The 13,729-nt window shown below is 44.0% G+C and overlaps 1 protein-coding gene across 4 annotated transcripts in view; it reads right to left on the reverse strand.

Annotated features, from left to right (window-relative positions):
- Positions 1–422: 422 nt before the first annotated feature.
- The window catches only part of fgf13a (fibroblast growth factor 13a), a 691,434-nt gene continuing 678,127 nt past the window's right edge, over positions 423–13,729 (reverse strand). For all 4 annotated transcript variants that reach the window (XM_068047092.1, XM_068047094.1, XM_068047093.1 and 1 more), the window contains one exon: positions 423–1,872. In XM_068047092.1, coding sequence (XP_067903193.1) covers positions 1,739–1,872 — 134 coding nt within the window. In that variant the 3' untranslated portion in view covers positions 423–1,738. The remainder of the gene's footprint in view (positions 1,873–13,729) is intronic.

Genomic DNA, 13,729 nt, shown 5'->3' on the forward strand with positions numbered 1-13,729 from the left:
CTGTCGCCTCAGTGGTGTTGCACTGTCTCTGACTCACACTGCATGCAGGATCAGTGAACTTATGCTTAACTTCTTTCTGAAATAAAGTATTGGTTTTGAAAAGATAATTTGAAGATACATTAATGTGTGCACACTCAGTCACACACACAAATACATGCATACAGAGACACACAGACATGCACACAATCGCACACACACATACAGATACACACACATACAGATACACACACACACAGATACACACCCCAAGATGAATACACAATTACACTGTTATACTCACAGACACAGAAGCTCAAAAATCAACAGACAACATAAAAGAATACACAATATCATGCACAAATATACATAAACAAATATGCAAACATACATAATCAATACACAATTCAATGAATGAAGACACGTTTAAAGTATACCTTCATATAAATGTTTTATTCAGTGCATCTGTTGGTGTATACAACAAATAATAAACAACTGATCAGTACAGAAGCAGGAAAGCTGCTTGTACTTTACAACCCATGTAATGTTTGGAGCACATTATCCAACATGTTTAAAACACAGATCCTAAGTCATGCAACTCTATTCCATTATTACCAGCTTTCTCCCATGCAACAGATAAATTAAAATAAAAACTAAACTAATTGACAGAGAAACAACCACCTCTGTGTAGAGTGTACTAGGATGAGTTTAGGGTAAACTGCCCGAAGGGAACTTCATTCACAATTCCCACCATGCCCAGTACATTAAAAGAGTGACTGGCAGAGCGTTACAAATAAGACTTTCCACGTTGTTATAAAAATGAAGTCACGCAAAACCCCACAGTTTCTTTAAGAATAAAAATCACCACAACAAGGTTAATGTGTAAATGCATAAGGTGAGAACGAGTCACGAGGGTGCAATTTGCTAACCAATAGATTTCTGTATTCTAGGCATTGCACTACATTGTTACTACAAATCTAGAAACCCTCAAGATTACTCAAAGTTACATTTTAACCACTTAGCCTGAGACACTGACTTAATTCCTGTTCAATTTTTTTTGTTTGTTTTCATTTTAGCAACCCTGATTAGTTTTTGAATGTGATCCTATCCATAGGTTTGAGTATAAAAAAAACTGTAGATCTGCAGTATAGCAAAGCACTACCATTGGACTAAAGAAAAGAAATTGGATGCTAGTGGATCAAGTGGAACTGAACAGCACTGAGCCAAGAACATGATGCAATTACTTTATTGTGTGCTCCTCATTCCTTTAGTAAAACCCAAAGGTATCTACATTCCTCTGGTAAGAGCAAATGTGGTCTATTTCTTTGTGTGTGCGTGTGTGTCTCTGTCTGTGTGTGTCTCCGTCTGTGTGTGTATGTATGTATGTGTTTGTTGCTGAACCGTAACTTGCTTGCAGCTGGCGAACGAGTTGTGATACTTTTTTTATGATTCATTTCCTGGAGACAGGTCTGATGATGGGACAAAATGGCATTTCCTCCGCCGCACCACATTCCCAAAATGAGGTTTCATTGGCTGTCCAGATGTCTGGTGAGATGCACAAGCATTTTCTCGGCTAAAATTATCGGGATTTATCCACTGACAGAAAAACCAGAAGACCTAAAAGGCTGATACGAGAGTGACTTTACTCAGCTCAGTAGCTTGTTTCCTGAATCATTTTACAACAGAAAGAGACTGTCTGCTAGTGATATGTTGGTGGCATCTGTACGTGGCATGTCTGGACACGGGACGAGCCTCCACCCGGCTACGTTGATTCAGTCTGACTCACCGTCTTACCCCCATTTAGCACCGCAGAGGCACTTCTACTTTTGGTGGGCGTTCCAGACCGGGAGAGAACTTCTGCCAGCTCGTGTAGTGATGGTTCTCTGTAGAGGGCAACTGAAAATCAAAGAGGAAACCATTAGTTAACATGACCAGCATGTGTGTGTGTGCGTGTATGTGTGTGTGCACCGCACATGTAAAATTGGAGCTGATAACCCATCCTGCACAACAATTAACCTTACATGCATTTAAAGGGAAGCTAGATAAATACATGAGGAAGAAAGGAACAGAAGGATATCTGATAGGGTGAGATGAAGAGGGGTGGGAGGAGGCTCCTGTGGACAGCTGAGCTGTTTCTGCGCTGTAAATTCTATTCCAACCTATGTACACAGATGTAATCCAGCAATGTTAACTTGAGAGAAAAAAGCAACCTTCACGTCCTGAGAACGTCCAAAAGCCAATGAAATACTTTTGAAGTGTGGTCACTGTTGCAATGTTGGAAACACGGCAGCCAATTTGTGCACAGCAAAATCCCACAAACAGCACTGATACTGACCAGATCATCTGTTTTTCGTGATGTTGATTGAGGGTTAAATGTCAACCTCAGGACCCTGCAGAGTATTCCCCTGCTCATCTTTGAAATAGTGTCACTGTATCTTTTACACCATCTGAGTGAGCACAGAGCACTTCCTAAAGCATGTACCGGGTGAATACGTGAACATTTTAAAGGCACAGAGACCTACCAGAAGCCTCCTTTAACAACAACTACTTGTATTTATATAGTGCCTTTAACGTCAGAAAACATCCCAAGGCACTTCACAGGAGTGATTAACAAGATTGGACACCAAGCCACATAAAGAGATATTAGGTCAGATGACCAAAAGCTTGGTCAAAGAGGTAGGTTTTAAAGAGTGTCTTAAAAGGAGGAGAGAGAGTTGGAGAGGTTTAGAGAGGGAATTCCAGAGCTTAGGGCCCAGGCAGCTGAAGGCACAGCCACCAGTGATGGAGCGATTAAACTCAGGGACACTCAAGAGGCCAGAATTGGAGGAGCACAGATATCTCAGTGGGCTGTAGGGCTGGAGGAGGTTACAGAGATAGGGAAGGGGAAGGTTAAAGAGGGATTTGAACATGAGGATGAGAATTTTCAATCAAAGAGTGTTGGGTGTGCTGGGGACCCAAAGTCAGCATGCCCATGAGCCAGCGTAACAGACAGAGCCCTACCCACTCCCTTCTAAATGTGCCAAGGAAACTCCTGCCTACTTCAGAGTCCTGCACCACAAGAAAAATCACACCTCTTCCCCCCCCCCAACAGCATGCCCCAAAAATCGACATTAAGGTGAAATGAATGCTACTGGATTTCCGGACAGTCACCATTCCCTCAAACCGAGTGGCAGACAGTCAATATCAACAGTTTGGTATCTGTGATTAAAGTTGGAGCTTAAACAGGGATACACCATCACATCGGGAACAGGAATGTGAAACTCCCCTCCTTGTCTCCACTCCCTTCACCTGGTAGCAGCTAACCATTTCAAGTTCGACCCGCAGATCCCAGATTAACTGGGTTCCTAGCTTTCTGCATTCTGTGTGACAGACATCCAAGCGATCGAAGTAAGGCTTTGGGAAGGAGAAGTGGGAATGGGGTGCAGAGCAGCCAGTAGAAATTTACAACCCGAGTGCAGTGTGAACCCGAAAAGTAATTTGCTACCTGCATTATAACGGCAACTGTGAGCTTCCCCCTTTCACTGGCATTGATCCCTCTCGTCAGTCAATCCAACATGAAAAAATAAACGCTCAAAGCTTTTAGGTTGATTAATACAAAGTTATGCAGTGGTGGCTGTGTTTTATGTAACTGGATGCAACACTGCAGCACTTTCTGAAAACATTCCTGACAGCACTTTGAAGAAACTACAAGATTTCTGAGACAGAAGAAGACCAAATCATTTAAACCACCACAAACCGTGCAGCTCTTTGAAACCTCTGGGGATGGGTTGCTCATCATTGTTAGGAGGCAAATTCTAATGTGGAAATATCCAGCAATAAATCTGCTGTGTAATATACATTTAAAAACTCAATATGCAAAATCCAATGCAACAGCCTGCTCTGTGATGCTCAGTTTGGGTTCTGCCAGCGCCACTCAGCTCCTGACCTCATTACAGCCTTGGTCCAAACATGGACAAAAGAGCTGAGAGTGAGAGGTGAGGTGAGAGTCAGTGCCCTTGACATCAAGGCAGCATTTGACTGGGTATAGCATGAAAGAGCCCTAGTAAAATTCGAGTCAATGGGAATCAGGGGAAAAACTCTCTGCGGTTGGAATCGTACCCAGTGCAAAGGAAGATGGTTGTGGTTGTTGGAGGTCAATCATCTGAGCTCCAGGACATCACTGCAGGAGTTCCTCAGGGTAGTGTCCTAGGCCCAACCATCTTCAGCTGCTTCATCAATGACCTTCCCTCCATCATAAGGTCAGAAGTGGGGATGTTCGCTGATGATTGCACAATGTTCAGCACCATTCGTGACTCCGCAGATACTGAAGCAGTCCGTACAGAAATGCAGCAAGACCTGGACAACATCCAGGCTTGGGCTGATAAGTGGCTAGTAACATTCATGCCACACAAGTGCCAGGCAATGACCATCTCCAACAAGAGAGAATTTAACCATCTTCCCTTGACATTCAATGGCATAACGATCGCTGAATCCCCCACTATCAATATCCTAGGGGTTACCATTGACCTGGAACTGAACTGGAGTAGCCATATAAATACTGTGGCTACAAGAGCAGGTCAATGGCTAGGAATCCTGCAGCGAGTAATTCACCTCCTGACTTCCCAAAGCCTGTCCACCATCTACAAGGCACAAGTCAGGAGTGTGATGGAATACTCTCCACTTGCCTGGATGGGTGCATCTCCAACAACCATCCAGGACAAAGCAACCCGCATGATTGGCACCCCATCCACAAACATTCACTCTCTCCACCACCAACGCACAGTGGTAGCAGTGTGTACCATCTACAAGACGCACTGAAGCACAGCACCTTCCATACCCGTGACGTCTACCAACTAGAAGGACAAGGGCAGCAGATGCCAGGGAACACCACCATCTGCAAGTTCCCCTCCAAGTCACACACCATCCTGACTTGGAACTATATCGCTGTTCCTTCACTGTCACTGGGTCAAAATCCTGGAACTCCCTTCGTAACAGCACAGTGGGTGTACCTAACTCACATGGACTGCAGAGGTTCAAGAAAGCAGCTCACCACCACCTTCTCAAGGGCAACTAGGGATGGGGCAATAAATGCTGGCCCGGCCAGTGATGCCCACATCCCATGAAATGAATAAATAATAAAAAAACATATTCTCACTGGGACTTCAGTATTAACAACAGTGGTGTAAGGACACCCTGGACACAAAACATCACGTTGGATGAACACCTCTGTTCTCATCTTGGGTTTTCATATCCCTCCATGGCCTCGCCCCTCAGTATCTCTATAATCTCCTCCAGCCCCACAACCCTCCAAGATCTCTGAGCTCCTCTAATTCTGGCCTCTTGAACACCCCTGATTTCCATCGCTCTACCATTGGTGGCCGTCCCTTCAACTGCCTGGGCCCCTAAGCTCTGAAATTCCCTCCCTGAACCTCTCCACCTCTCTCTCTTGCTTTTAAAACACTCCTTAAAACCTACCTCTTTGACCAAGCTGTCCTCTTGTCAGTTCTGATGAAAGGTCACTGACCTGAAACGCTAACTCTGCTTCTCTCTCCACTGATGCCACCAGACCTGCTGAGTATTTCCAGCACTTTCTGCTTTTATTTCAGATTTCCAGCATCCACAGTATTTTGCTTTTATCTTTGACCAAGCTTTTGGTTACCTGTCCTAATATCTCTTTATGTGTCTGAGTGTCAAATTTGTTTGATAATTACTTCCTGTGAAGCATCTTGGGCTATTTTACTACATTAAAGGTGCTATATAAATGCAGGTTTTTGTTGTACCAATAAGGTTTCTTGTCCACCCCATGTCTGTAATCAGTTTCACAATCTCGCTGTCCTCTTATTAAAAAGGTTCCTTTTGCATTTCCTATTTTCTTTCGTTGTCCTTATTTTGTAAATATGACCCTTGTGCTTAAATTCTTAAACAGCTTAAGCAGCAGAGCCGTTTACTTTGATCCAGTTTGTCCAAAGTCTTTCAAAACTTTAAACACTTAAATCCCCTCTCAGTCCTCTCTTTCCAAGAGCAAAGAGACTTAGAGTTAGTCAATCGTTTCTCATACGTTATGCCTTTAAATTCTGTACAAAATTTTTGTCTGGTAGATTTATGCAAGTTCTGGAACCAAGGTGGGTGGATGGAGTTGAAATACAGATCAGCCATGATTTAATGGCATGGTGAAACAGGCTCAAGGGGCTGAATGGTCTGTTCCTATGTAGGGAACAGGAGAATCTGATTTGACACAGAGCTTGTTATCAGTGACTGAAGAAGAGAACACGTCAACATTTAAGAATAAGTTAGACAGCTGTTGAAGGAAGGGGTAAATAAATGAACAGGCACACAGGACTGGAACAACATGTCAGAGAAACTTCCAAGCCTGTTTGTGAAGAAGATACTGAGACTAGGATGCTTTGGTGGAGACTGTTTATTACTTGCCACAGAGCTTACTTCTCCACTCCTAACACCCAGCCAGTGCTGGCTGACTCTTTATATAAAACTGATCACCACCCAACACCTGTCCACTCCATTACCTTCAACTACTAGATATTTAACCTCCATTAACAGAACTTATTAGACATTAACAGATCCCCCTCTTCTCTTTCAATTAGATACATATATATATATATAAAACAAAAAAGAAATGAGACAAAATAATTATACATTTTTCTGTATCTTACTTTATTATACCATTAACCTTCAACAGCACCAGCCATTAACATTAACATTTCCCCCCCTTTTTTTTGTAACATAAAAAAACTTGTTTAAAGAATTACAAAGCGATCTTAACATTAAAAATTTCCACATTTTCCTAACTTATCGTACCACGAGACGGCCCTCTTGGAGGACATCAAACAATTTTTTTGAGCAAGCACCTCGCTTTGTAAAACAATCCGACAACTGCTGACTTGCATCGACCCATTTTATTTTGGAAATTTCTTTTCTTTCCAACATTTCTTTTATACTCAAGATCAATCCTCAACATCTTTTCCGTGACTCTTTTTGTCGAATGGACATTGTCCCAGAGAGAATGGTTACCTTTGCAGCAATCTATAGGAAAACTTCTTTCCGATTGCTCCTTGTATAAGAGTTCCTTTAAAATATTCGTTAAATACATACCCATATCTATCACTTCTATCAGTGCAAATGTCTCAGCAGCTAAGGTGTTTTTAACTATCTTCTATTTTCTTCGAATCCCAGGCTAACGGACAGTATTTATCATTTCTTCTCACCTCTCCTTTGCACTGGGTACAACTCTAACCAGCGAAGGTTTCTCCCCCTGATTGCCATTGACTTCAGTTTTAGATTAGATTAGATTAGAGATACAGCACTGAAACAGGCCCTTCGGCCCACCGAGTCTGTGCCGAACATCAACCACCCATTTATACTAATCCCATATTCCTACCAAACATCCCCACCTGTCCCTATATTTCCCTACCACCTACCTATACTAGTGACAATTTATAATGGCCAATTTACCTATCAACCTGCAAGTCTTTTGGCTTGTGGGAGGAAACTGGAGCACCCGGAGAAAACCCACGCAGACACAGGGAGAACTTGCAAACTCCACACAGGCAGTACCCGGAATCGAACCCGGGTCCCTGGAGCTGTGAGGCTGCGGTGCTAACCACTGCGCCACTGTGCCGCCCTGTGGGCTCCTTGACGCCATACTCGGTCAGATGCTGCTTTGATTTATTGGGATCCTATTAACATTCTCTAGGTAAGACTGTTGATTTAGGGTTACCCCCAACTTAGTCTGCCTAATATTCAACCCTATATATTTAAAAGCTCTGGAAGCCTGACCTCCTATTTTAAATTCCTGCAGAACTTTATCCACCACAATGTTACTTGTCAAATGCCGCAGATGCACCCCGCAGAAAATTGTTTACGTGCCTCATGAAACGCCTGTTACTTTTTCTTCATAGTACCAATAGAACTCTTCTGAATCTGCTTTTAGTTCAATGCAACCAGCTTTAAGTAGGACAGACCTCACCGAAAAAAACACACCCTGGATGCATCATTCAGCCTTTTAAACACACTTGTTTATCTTCCATAATTTCTCCTCTATATCTCCAGCTTCTTTTGGTGGCTGAAAAATACTTTCCTTTGAAATTTCCCCCCTTGCAAAAATGCTGCTGTAATGTCAATGGATTTACATTCCCACCAGTGCGTTGCTAAAAAGGCTAGGAAAATCCTCAAACTTGCTTTTCCTGCTGTTGGGGAGTCCACTCTAACTTCCTGGTCATCTAGTCGTTCCTCAAATCCCCGAGCTACAAGTCTGGCCTTCGCTTTATACGTACCATCAGGAAGTACTTTCGCTATACAGATCCATCGATGGGACAATGCTGGTTGTCCTCTATCTGACACCTGTGTATATGCCAAACTCTCTCAAACTGTCAAGCTCTTTTTGCCTGGCATCCTTTATCAATTTACCATCTAACTTGTTAGTAGCCAAAAGAGCTTCTCTATCGTAAGGGCTCCTACTTCTTGTGGAGCTCCTCGCCTGCTCTCTGGTCCTTGCTCTTGTGAAACCACATCCCCTACTAGATTTCCTATCCCTTTCTGGACTGCTACTACTCGACCTGTCCCTCCTACAACCAGACTTTCTCTCACAAGTTTGTGACCTTTTCCTTGCACTGTGATCATCGTCAGGCCCATTGTCTGAACTTACACTACGTTTTCTGGCCTTCCACAGTTTCACTTCCTTCTGCCAATCTTCTTTTGGCCTCCTTATCTCGAGAGACAATGGGTAAGCGCCTGGAGGTGGTCAGTGGTTTGTGAAGCAGCGCCTGGAGTGGCTATAAAGGCCAATTCTAGAGTGACAGGCTCTTCCACAGGTGCTGCAGAGAAATTTGTTTGTCGGGGCTGTTACACAGTTGGCTCTCTCCTTGCGCCTCTGTCTTTTTTCCTGCCAACCGCTAAGTCTCTTCGACTCGCCACATTTTAGCCCCGTCTTTATGGCTGCCCGCCAGCTCTGGCGAACGCTGGCAACTGACTCCCACGACTTGTGATCAATGTCACAGGATTTCATATCGCGTTTGCAGACGTCTTTAAAGCGGAGACATGGACAGCCGGTGGGTCTGATACCAGTGGCGAGCTCGCTGTACAATGTGTCTTTGGGAATCCTGCCATCTTCCATGCGGCTCACATGGCCAAGCCATCTCAAGCACCGCTGACTCAGTAGTGTGTACAAGCTGGGGATGTTGGCCGCCTCGAGGACTTCTGTGTTGGAGATACGGTCCTGCCACCTGATGCCAAGTATTCTCCGGAGGCAGCGAAGATGGAATGAATTGAGACGTCGCTCTTGGCTGACATACGTTGTCCAGGCCTCGCTGCCATAGAGCAAGGTACTGAGGACAATCTATAGGTCTGATATCCTAGTCTTGCACATTCAGCTAATGTTTGTATTTCCCTGTGGCCTTTCCTGCTCTTCCTATAATGGTGGCTTCCCTCCATTCACTAGTCCCTTCTGGCATACATATCACTCTAGTCCCAACATTCGGTAGTTGACCTTTGGGATAAATGGCCTTATCTGGATCTTCACTATCACCTGGTCCACTCTCTGTCAGCCCATTATCTGCCACAGTCTGTTTCCCGCAAAGGTCCGAAATATGTGTATGTGAAGTACATGGTGCATCATCAACGTCCATCATTTGTTCAGACTCTGCCAATGTATAAACAGTGCCAATAAGCCACAAGGAATGTACTCTAACAGTTCGGTTGCCATGTTGTAAAATTACCATTTTGCCATCAGTGCCTATAAATTTTCCTGGGTCTCTCCATTCTTTCTGCCCTTCTCTTTTGTAACACACCATATCTCCAGTATTAAAATACTTTCCTTTATAAGCCCACTGCCGATGAAAGATCCGCCCGTGCGGGCCACACGCCAAAGAGCTGCCGCGATTACAAGCGCGGAGACTCATTTAAATAGCCAGGGCGAGCCGCCACCCTGATCATGTGGAGGGGACGGGCTATCCGCCCCTGGCAATGGTGTCAGCTGTCTGTGCGCAGGCGCTGACACCATTTTTAAAGGACTGTCAGCCCTACCGGGAAATTTAAATATTTAAAGGTGAAGTGATTGAAAATAAATAAATGCATTTCTTTTGCCCCTCTTCCAGCCCCCCAATAACAAGTAAATTAATTATTTGCCTTTGCCATCTGACCTTCCCCCCCCAAAACCGCACAAACTTTAAACTTCAACCCTTCCCACCATCCCCTGCACCCAAGACATTAATTTGACCCCATTCCCCCTCCCCTGCACTGAGAAACTTACCTCCTCCCCCCCTTCCTCTTCCCACCGGTGTTGCGCCTCGTTGCCCCGGAAAAGGATCCGAAGGCGCGGGCTTCCCGGCCACCGGGCTGAAGATGGCAGTGCGACATCGGGAGGTGACTTAAAGTTTATTTCATTAATTATTTTAATTGATTTAAATATTCAAATTATGATCCCAACCCTGAGCAGCAGGGGGGGCGGGGATGGGGCCACCAAATGGTTTTACAATCATATAAGTGGTGGCTTGTTGCCATGGTAAATACCTGCTACAAATCACCACCTGCTCAAGGGTGACAAGGGATGGCAATAAATGACGGCTTTGCCAGCGGCACCCACATCCTGAGGACAAATAAAATAATCACCGGACTATTTTAAAACAGGAAACCACATAACTAAATCAGCCGAGTTTGTTACCTTCTGACCACATATCTGTGCTATCATCAAGGCCAACAACTTGAACCTCCTTATCATCCAACTCCACCCCTGCCTCAGATCATCAGTTGCTAAAACCCTCATCCATGCTTTTGTTACCTAAAGATTCAACAATTCAACATGGCCGGCTCCCCATTTACCTCCCTCTGTAAATTTCAGTTCATCAAAAGATGGGCTGCTCATACTCTAAATTACACCAAGTCCCCTTCATCCTTCACTCCTGTGCTCGCTGACCTACATTGGCTCCTGGTCCAACAATGCCTCAGTTTTAAAATTCTCATTCTTGTTTTCAAATCTCTCCATGGTCTCGCCCCTCCCTATTTCTGTAATCTCCTCCAGCCCCACAACCCTCCAAGATCTCTGTGCTCCTCTAATTCTGGCCTCTTGAGCATTCCTGATTTTAATCGTTCCACCACTGGCGGCCGTGCTTTCCTTTGCCTAGAATTATGAGCGGTACAGTGGCGCCGTGGTTAGCACCGCAGCCTCACAGCTCCAGGGACCCGGGTTCAATTCTGGGGACTGCCTGTGCGGAGTTTGCAAGTTCTCCCTGTGTCTGCGTGGGTTTCCTCCGGGTGCTCCGGTTTCCTCCCACATGCCAAAGACTTGCAGGTTGATAGGTAAATTGGCCATTAACAATTGCCCCTAGTATAGGTAGGTGGTAGGGAAAAATATAGGGACAGGTGGGGATGTGGTAGGAATATGGGATGAGTGTAGGATTAGTATAAATGGGTGGTTGATGGTTGGCACAGACTCGGTGGGCCGAAGGGCCTGTTTCAGTGCTGTATCTCTAAACAGAACCTAAGCTCTGGAATGCTCTCCCTAAATCTCTCTGCCTCTCTCTCCCCCTTAAGATGCTCCTCCCTCTTTGACCAATCTTCAGGTCCCAAGTCCTGATATCCCTTATGTGGCTCAGTGTCAATTAGATAACACTCCCGTGAAGTGCCTTGGGATCCTTTACTACATTAAAGGTGCTATATAAATGCAAGTTGGTGTTGTCACTGTAAAAGATTCCATGGCACTATTTGAGGAAGAGCAGGGGAGTTCTCCCAGGTGTCCTGACTGACATTTATCCCTCAATCAAAATCAGTGACAACGCAGATTGCCTTGTTACTTGTCTCATTTGATATTAGTGGGTTGTTGTTGTACACAAACTGACTGCTGTGTTTTCCTGCATAACAACTTCAAAACTGATTCTCTAGATTAAAAGAAGTTTGGAATATCCTGACGTTGTGAGAAGTGCTGTACAGAAACATGTTCTTTGAATAGAGAATTAAAAATCCAATGCACTGCAAACGTTTCTTAGATAAAATTCCCTTTGTAAAGTTGAAAAAACGTGGAGCAGGATAAAAAGTATTTTACTCTCTGATGTTCGACATGACAATGTGGATTCAGTGAAATAAACAAAAACTTTTCCATTTATTCAGGAGCACCTCACATTCCTCAAAATGTTACAGTGATTCACTTCCATTTCCAGGAATAACAAAGAACATCAATCAAATCGACAGGAGATCATGTAACTGAGAATACAAATGAGCCCCTTTTATCATTCCTGGCAAGTAATGAAAAAAATGATTACATTTGGTGCTTTTTATAGCATTTCATTTCGATTCACTTAAACTTACATTCTGGCCAATGTGTAGTTCCTGTTTTTAATGCAAGTATTAGGTCGGAGATGCAGCAACTCTTGAAGAAATTTAGGGTAAGAAAAGTTCATTAGGCCATTCAGCCCACATGTAATGTTTCTATCATTGACTTCCCTGTTACATACCTGTTCTCCCACGCTTTAGAGAATACCTTCCCCCAACCTGTGCTGAAAATAAGTCAAGCAGGGTTCGTAATTTGTTCTCTTACAGTATTAAGGCTGTCTGTGTCATATAAAGTGGCCAGTGAAGATTCATAGAATGAGACCAGATATGGGACACTGGAGTTCTGAGCACCCCATTACAAGGCGGGTATTTGAGCCATGAGAAGGGGGACAGGGAAGATTCACTAGAACAATACCAGGAATTGTCTAAAAATTAGAGCCAGCCGTGAAATTAGGATTCTCTTCCACAAACGGCAGTTGATGCTAGATCGATTAGATTAGATTAGATTAGATTAGAGATACAGCACTGAAACAGGCCCTTCGGCCCACCGAGTCTGTGCCGAGCAACAACCACCCATTTATACTAATCCTACACTAATCCCATATTCCTACCAAACATCCCCACCTGTTTCTATATTTCCCTACCACCTACCTATACTAGTGACAATTTATAATGGCCAATTAACCTGCAAGTCTTTTGGCTTGTGGGAGGAAACTGGAGCACCCGGAGGAAACCCACGCTGACACAGGGAGAACTTGCAAACTCCACACAGGCAGTACCCGGAATCAAACCCGGGTCCCTGGAGCTGTGAGGCTGCGGTGCTAACCACTGCGCCACTGTGCACTGTAAATTTTAAACCTGAGATTGACAGATTTTTGTTACTCAAAAGTGTTAATGGATATGGGGCAAAGGCGGGTATATGGAGTTAGGTCACAGATCAGCCATGACCTCATTGAATAGCGGTGGAACAGACTTGAGGGGCTGAACGGCCTCCTCCTGTTCCTATATTTCTATCATTCTTGGAATTGTGGACAAAGGTTCAAAGAGAAATGGAAGCTTTTTCACCAGAAAAGAGAGGATTAATGAAGGTTTGTAAAATGATGGATGGATTTGAGAGGATAAATAGTGAAAGACTGTCTCTACTGACTGAGGATTATCACAAGAAGAATGAAAGAGGAGGCAGAAAGAACTCTTCCATACATTCGAAATGGAAATGCTTGACCTCAAGTTGCTTCTGAGGCACAAACTAACATAATTTAAAGTGGAATAGACTCTGTATTAGAAGAGAAAGCATATAGGTGTCAGGAAACTGGGATTAAGGTAGATTGCTTCAAATGAAGAGCTAACCTAGGCCTCCTCTTAGCTGTAGTTTCCATGGTATCTCTACAACATTCAATGCTACTTCTCAACAGATATCAGCCAGGTTAAAGATGAACACTGACTTCAGGTTAACTGCCTTCTCTGCATCTGTGATGTTCACAGTTGAAGTATAAGC

Source organism: Heterodontus francisci, chromosome 15 (genome assembly GCF_036365525.1).
Source record: "Heterodontus francisci isolate sHetFra1 chromosome 15, sHetFra1.hap1, whole genome shotgun sequence".
In the NCBI taxonomy this organism is placed as follows: domain Eukaryota; kingdom Metazoa; phylum Chordata; class Chondrichthyes; order Heterodontiformes; family Heterodontidae; genus Heterodontus; species Heterodontus francisci.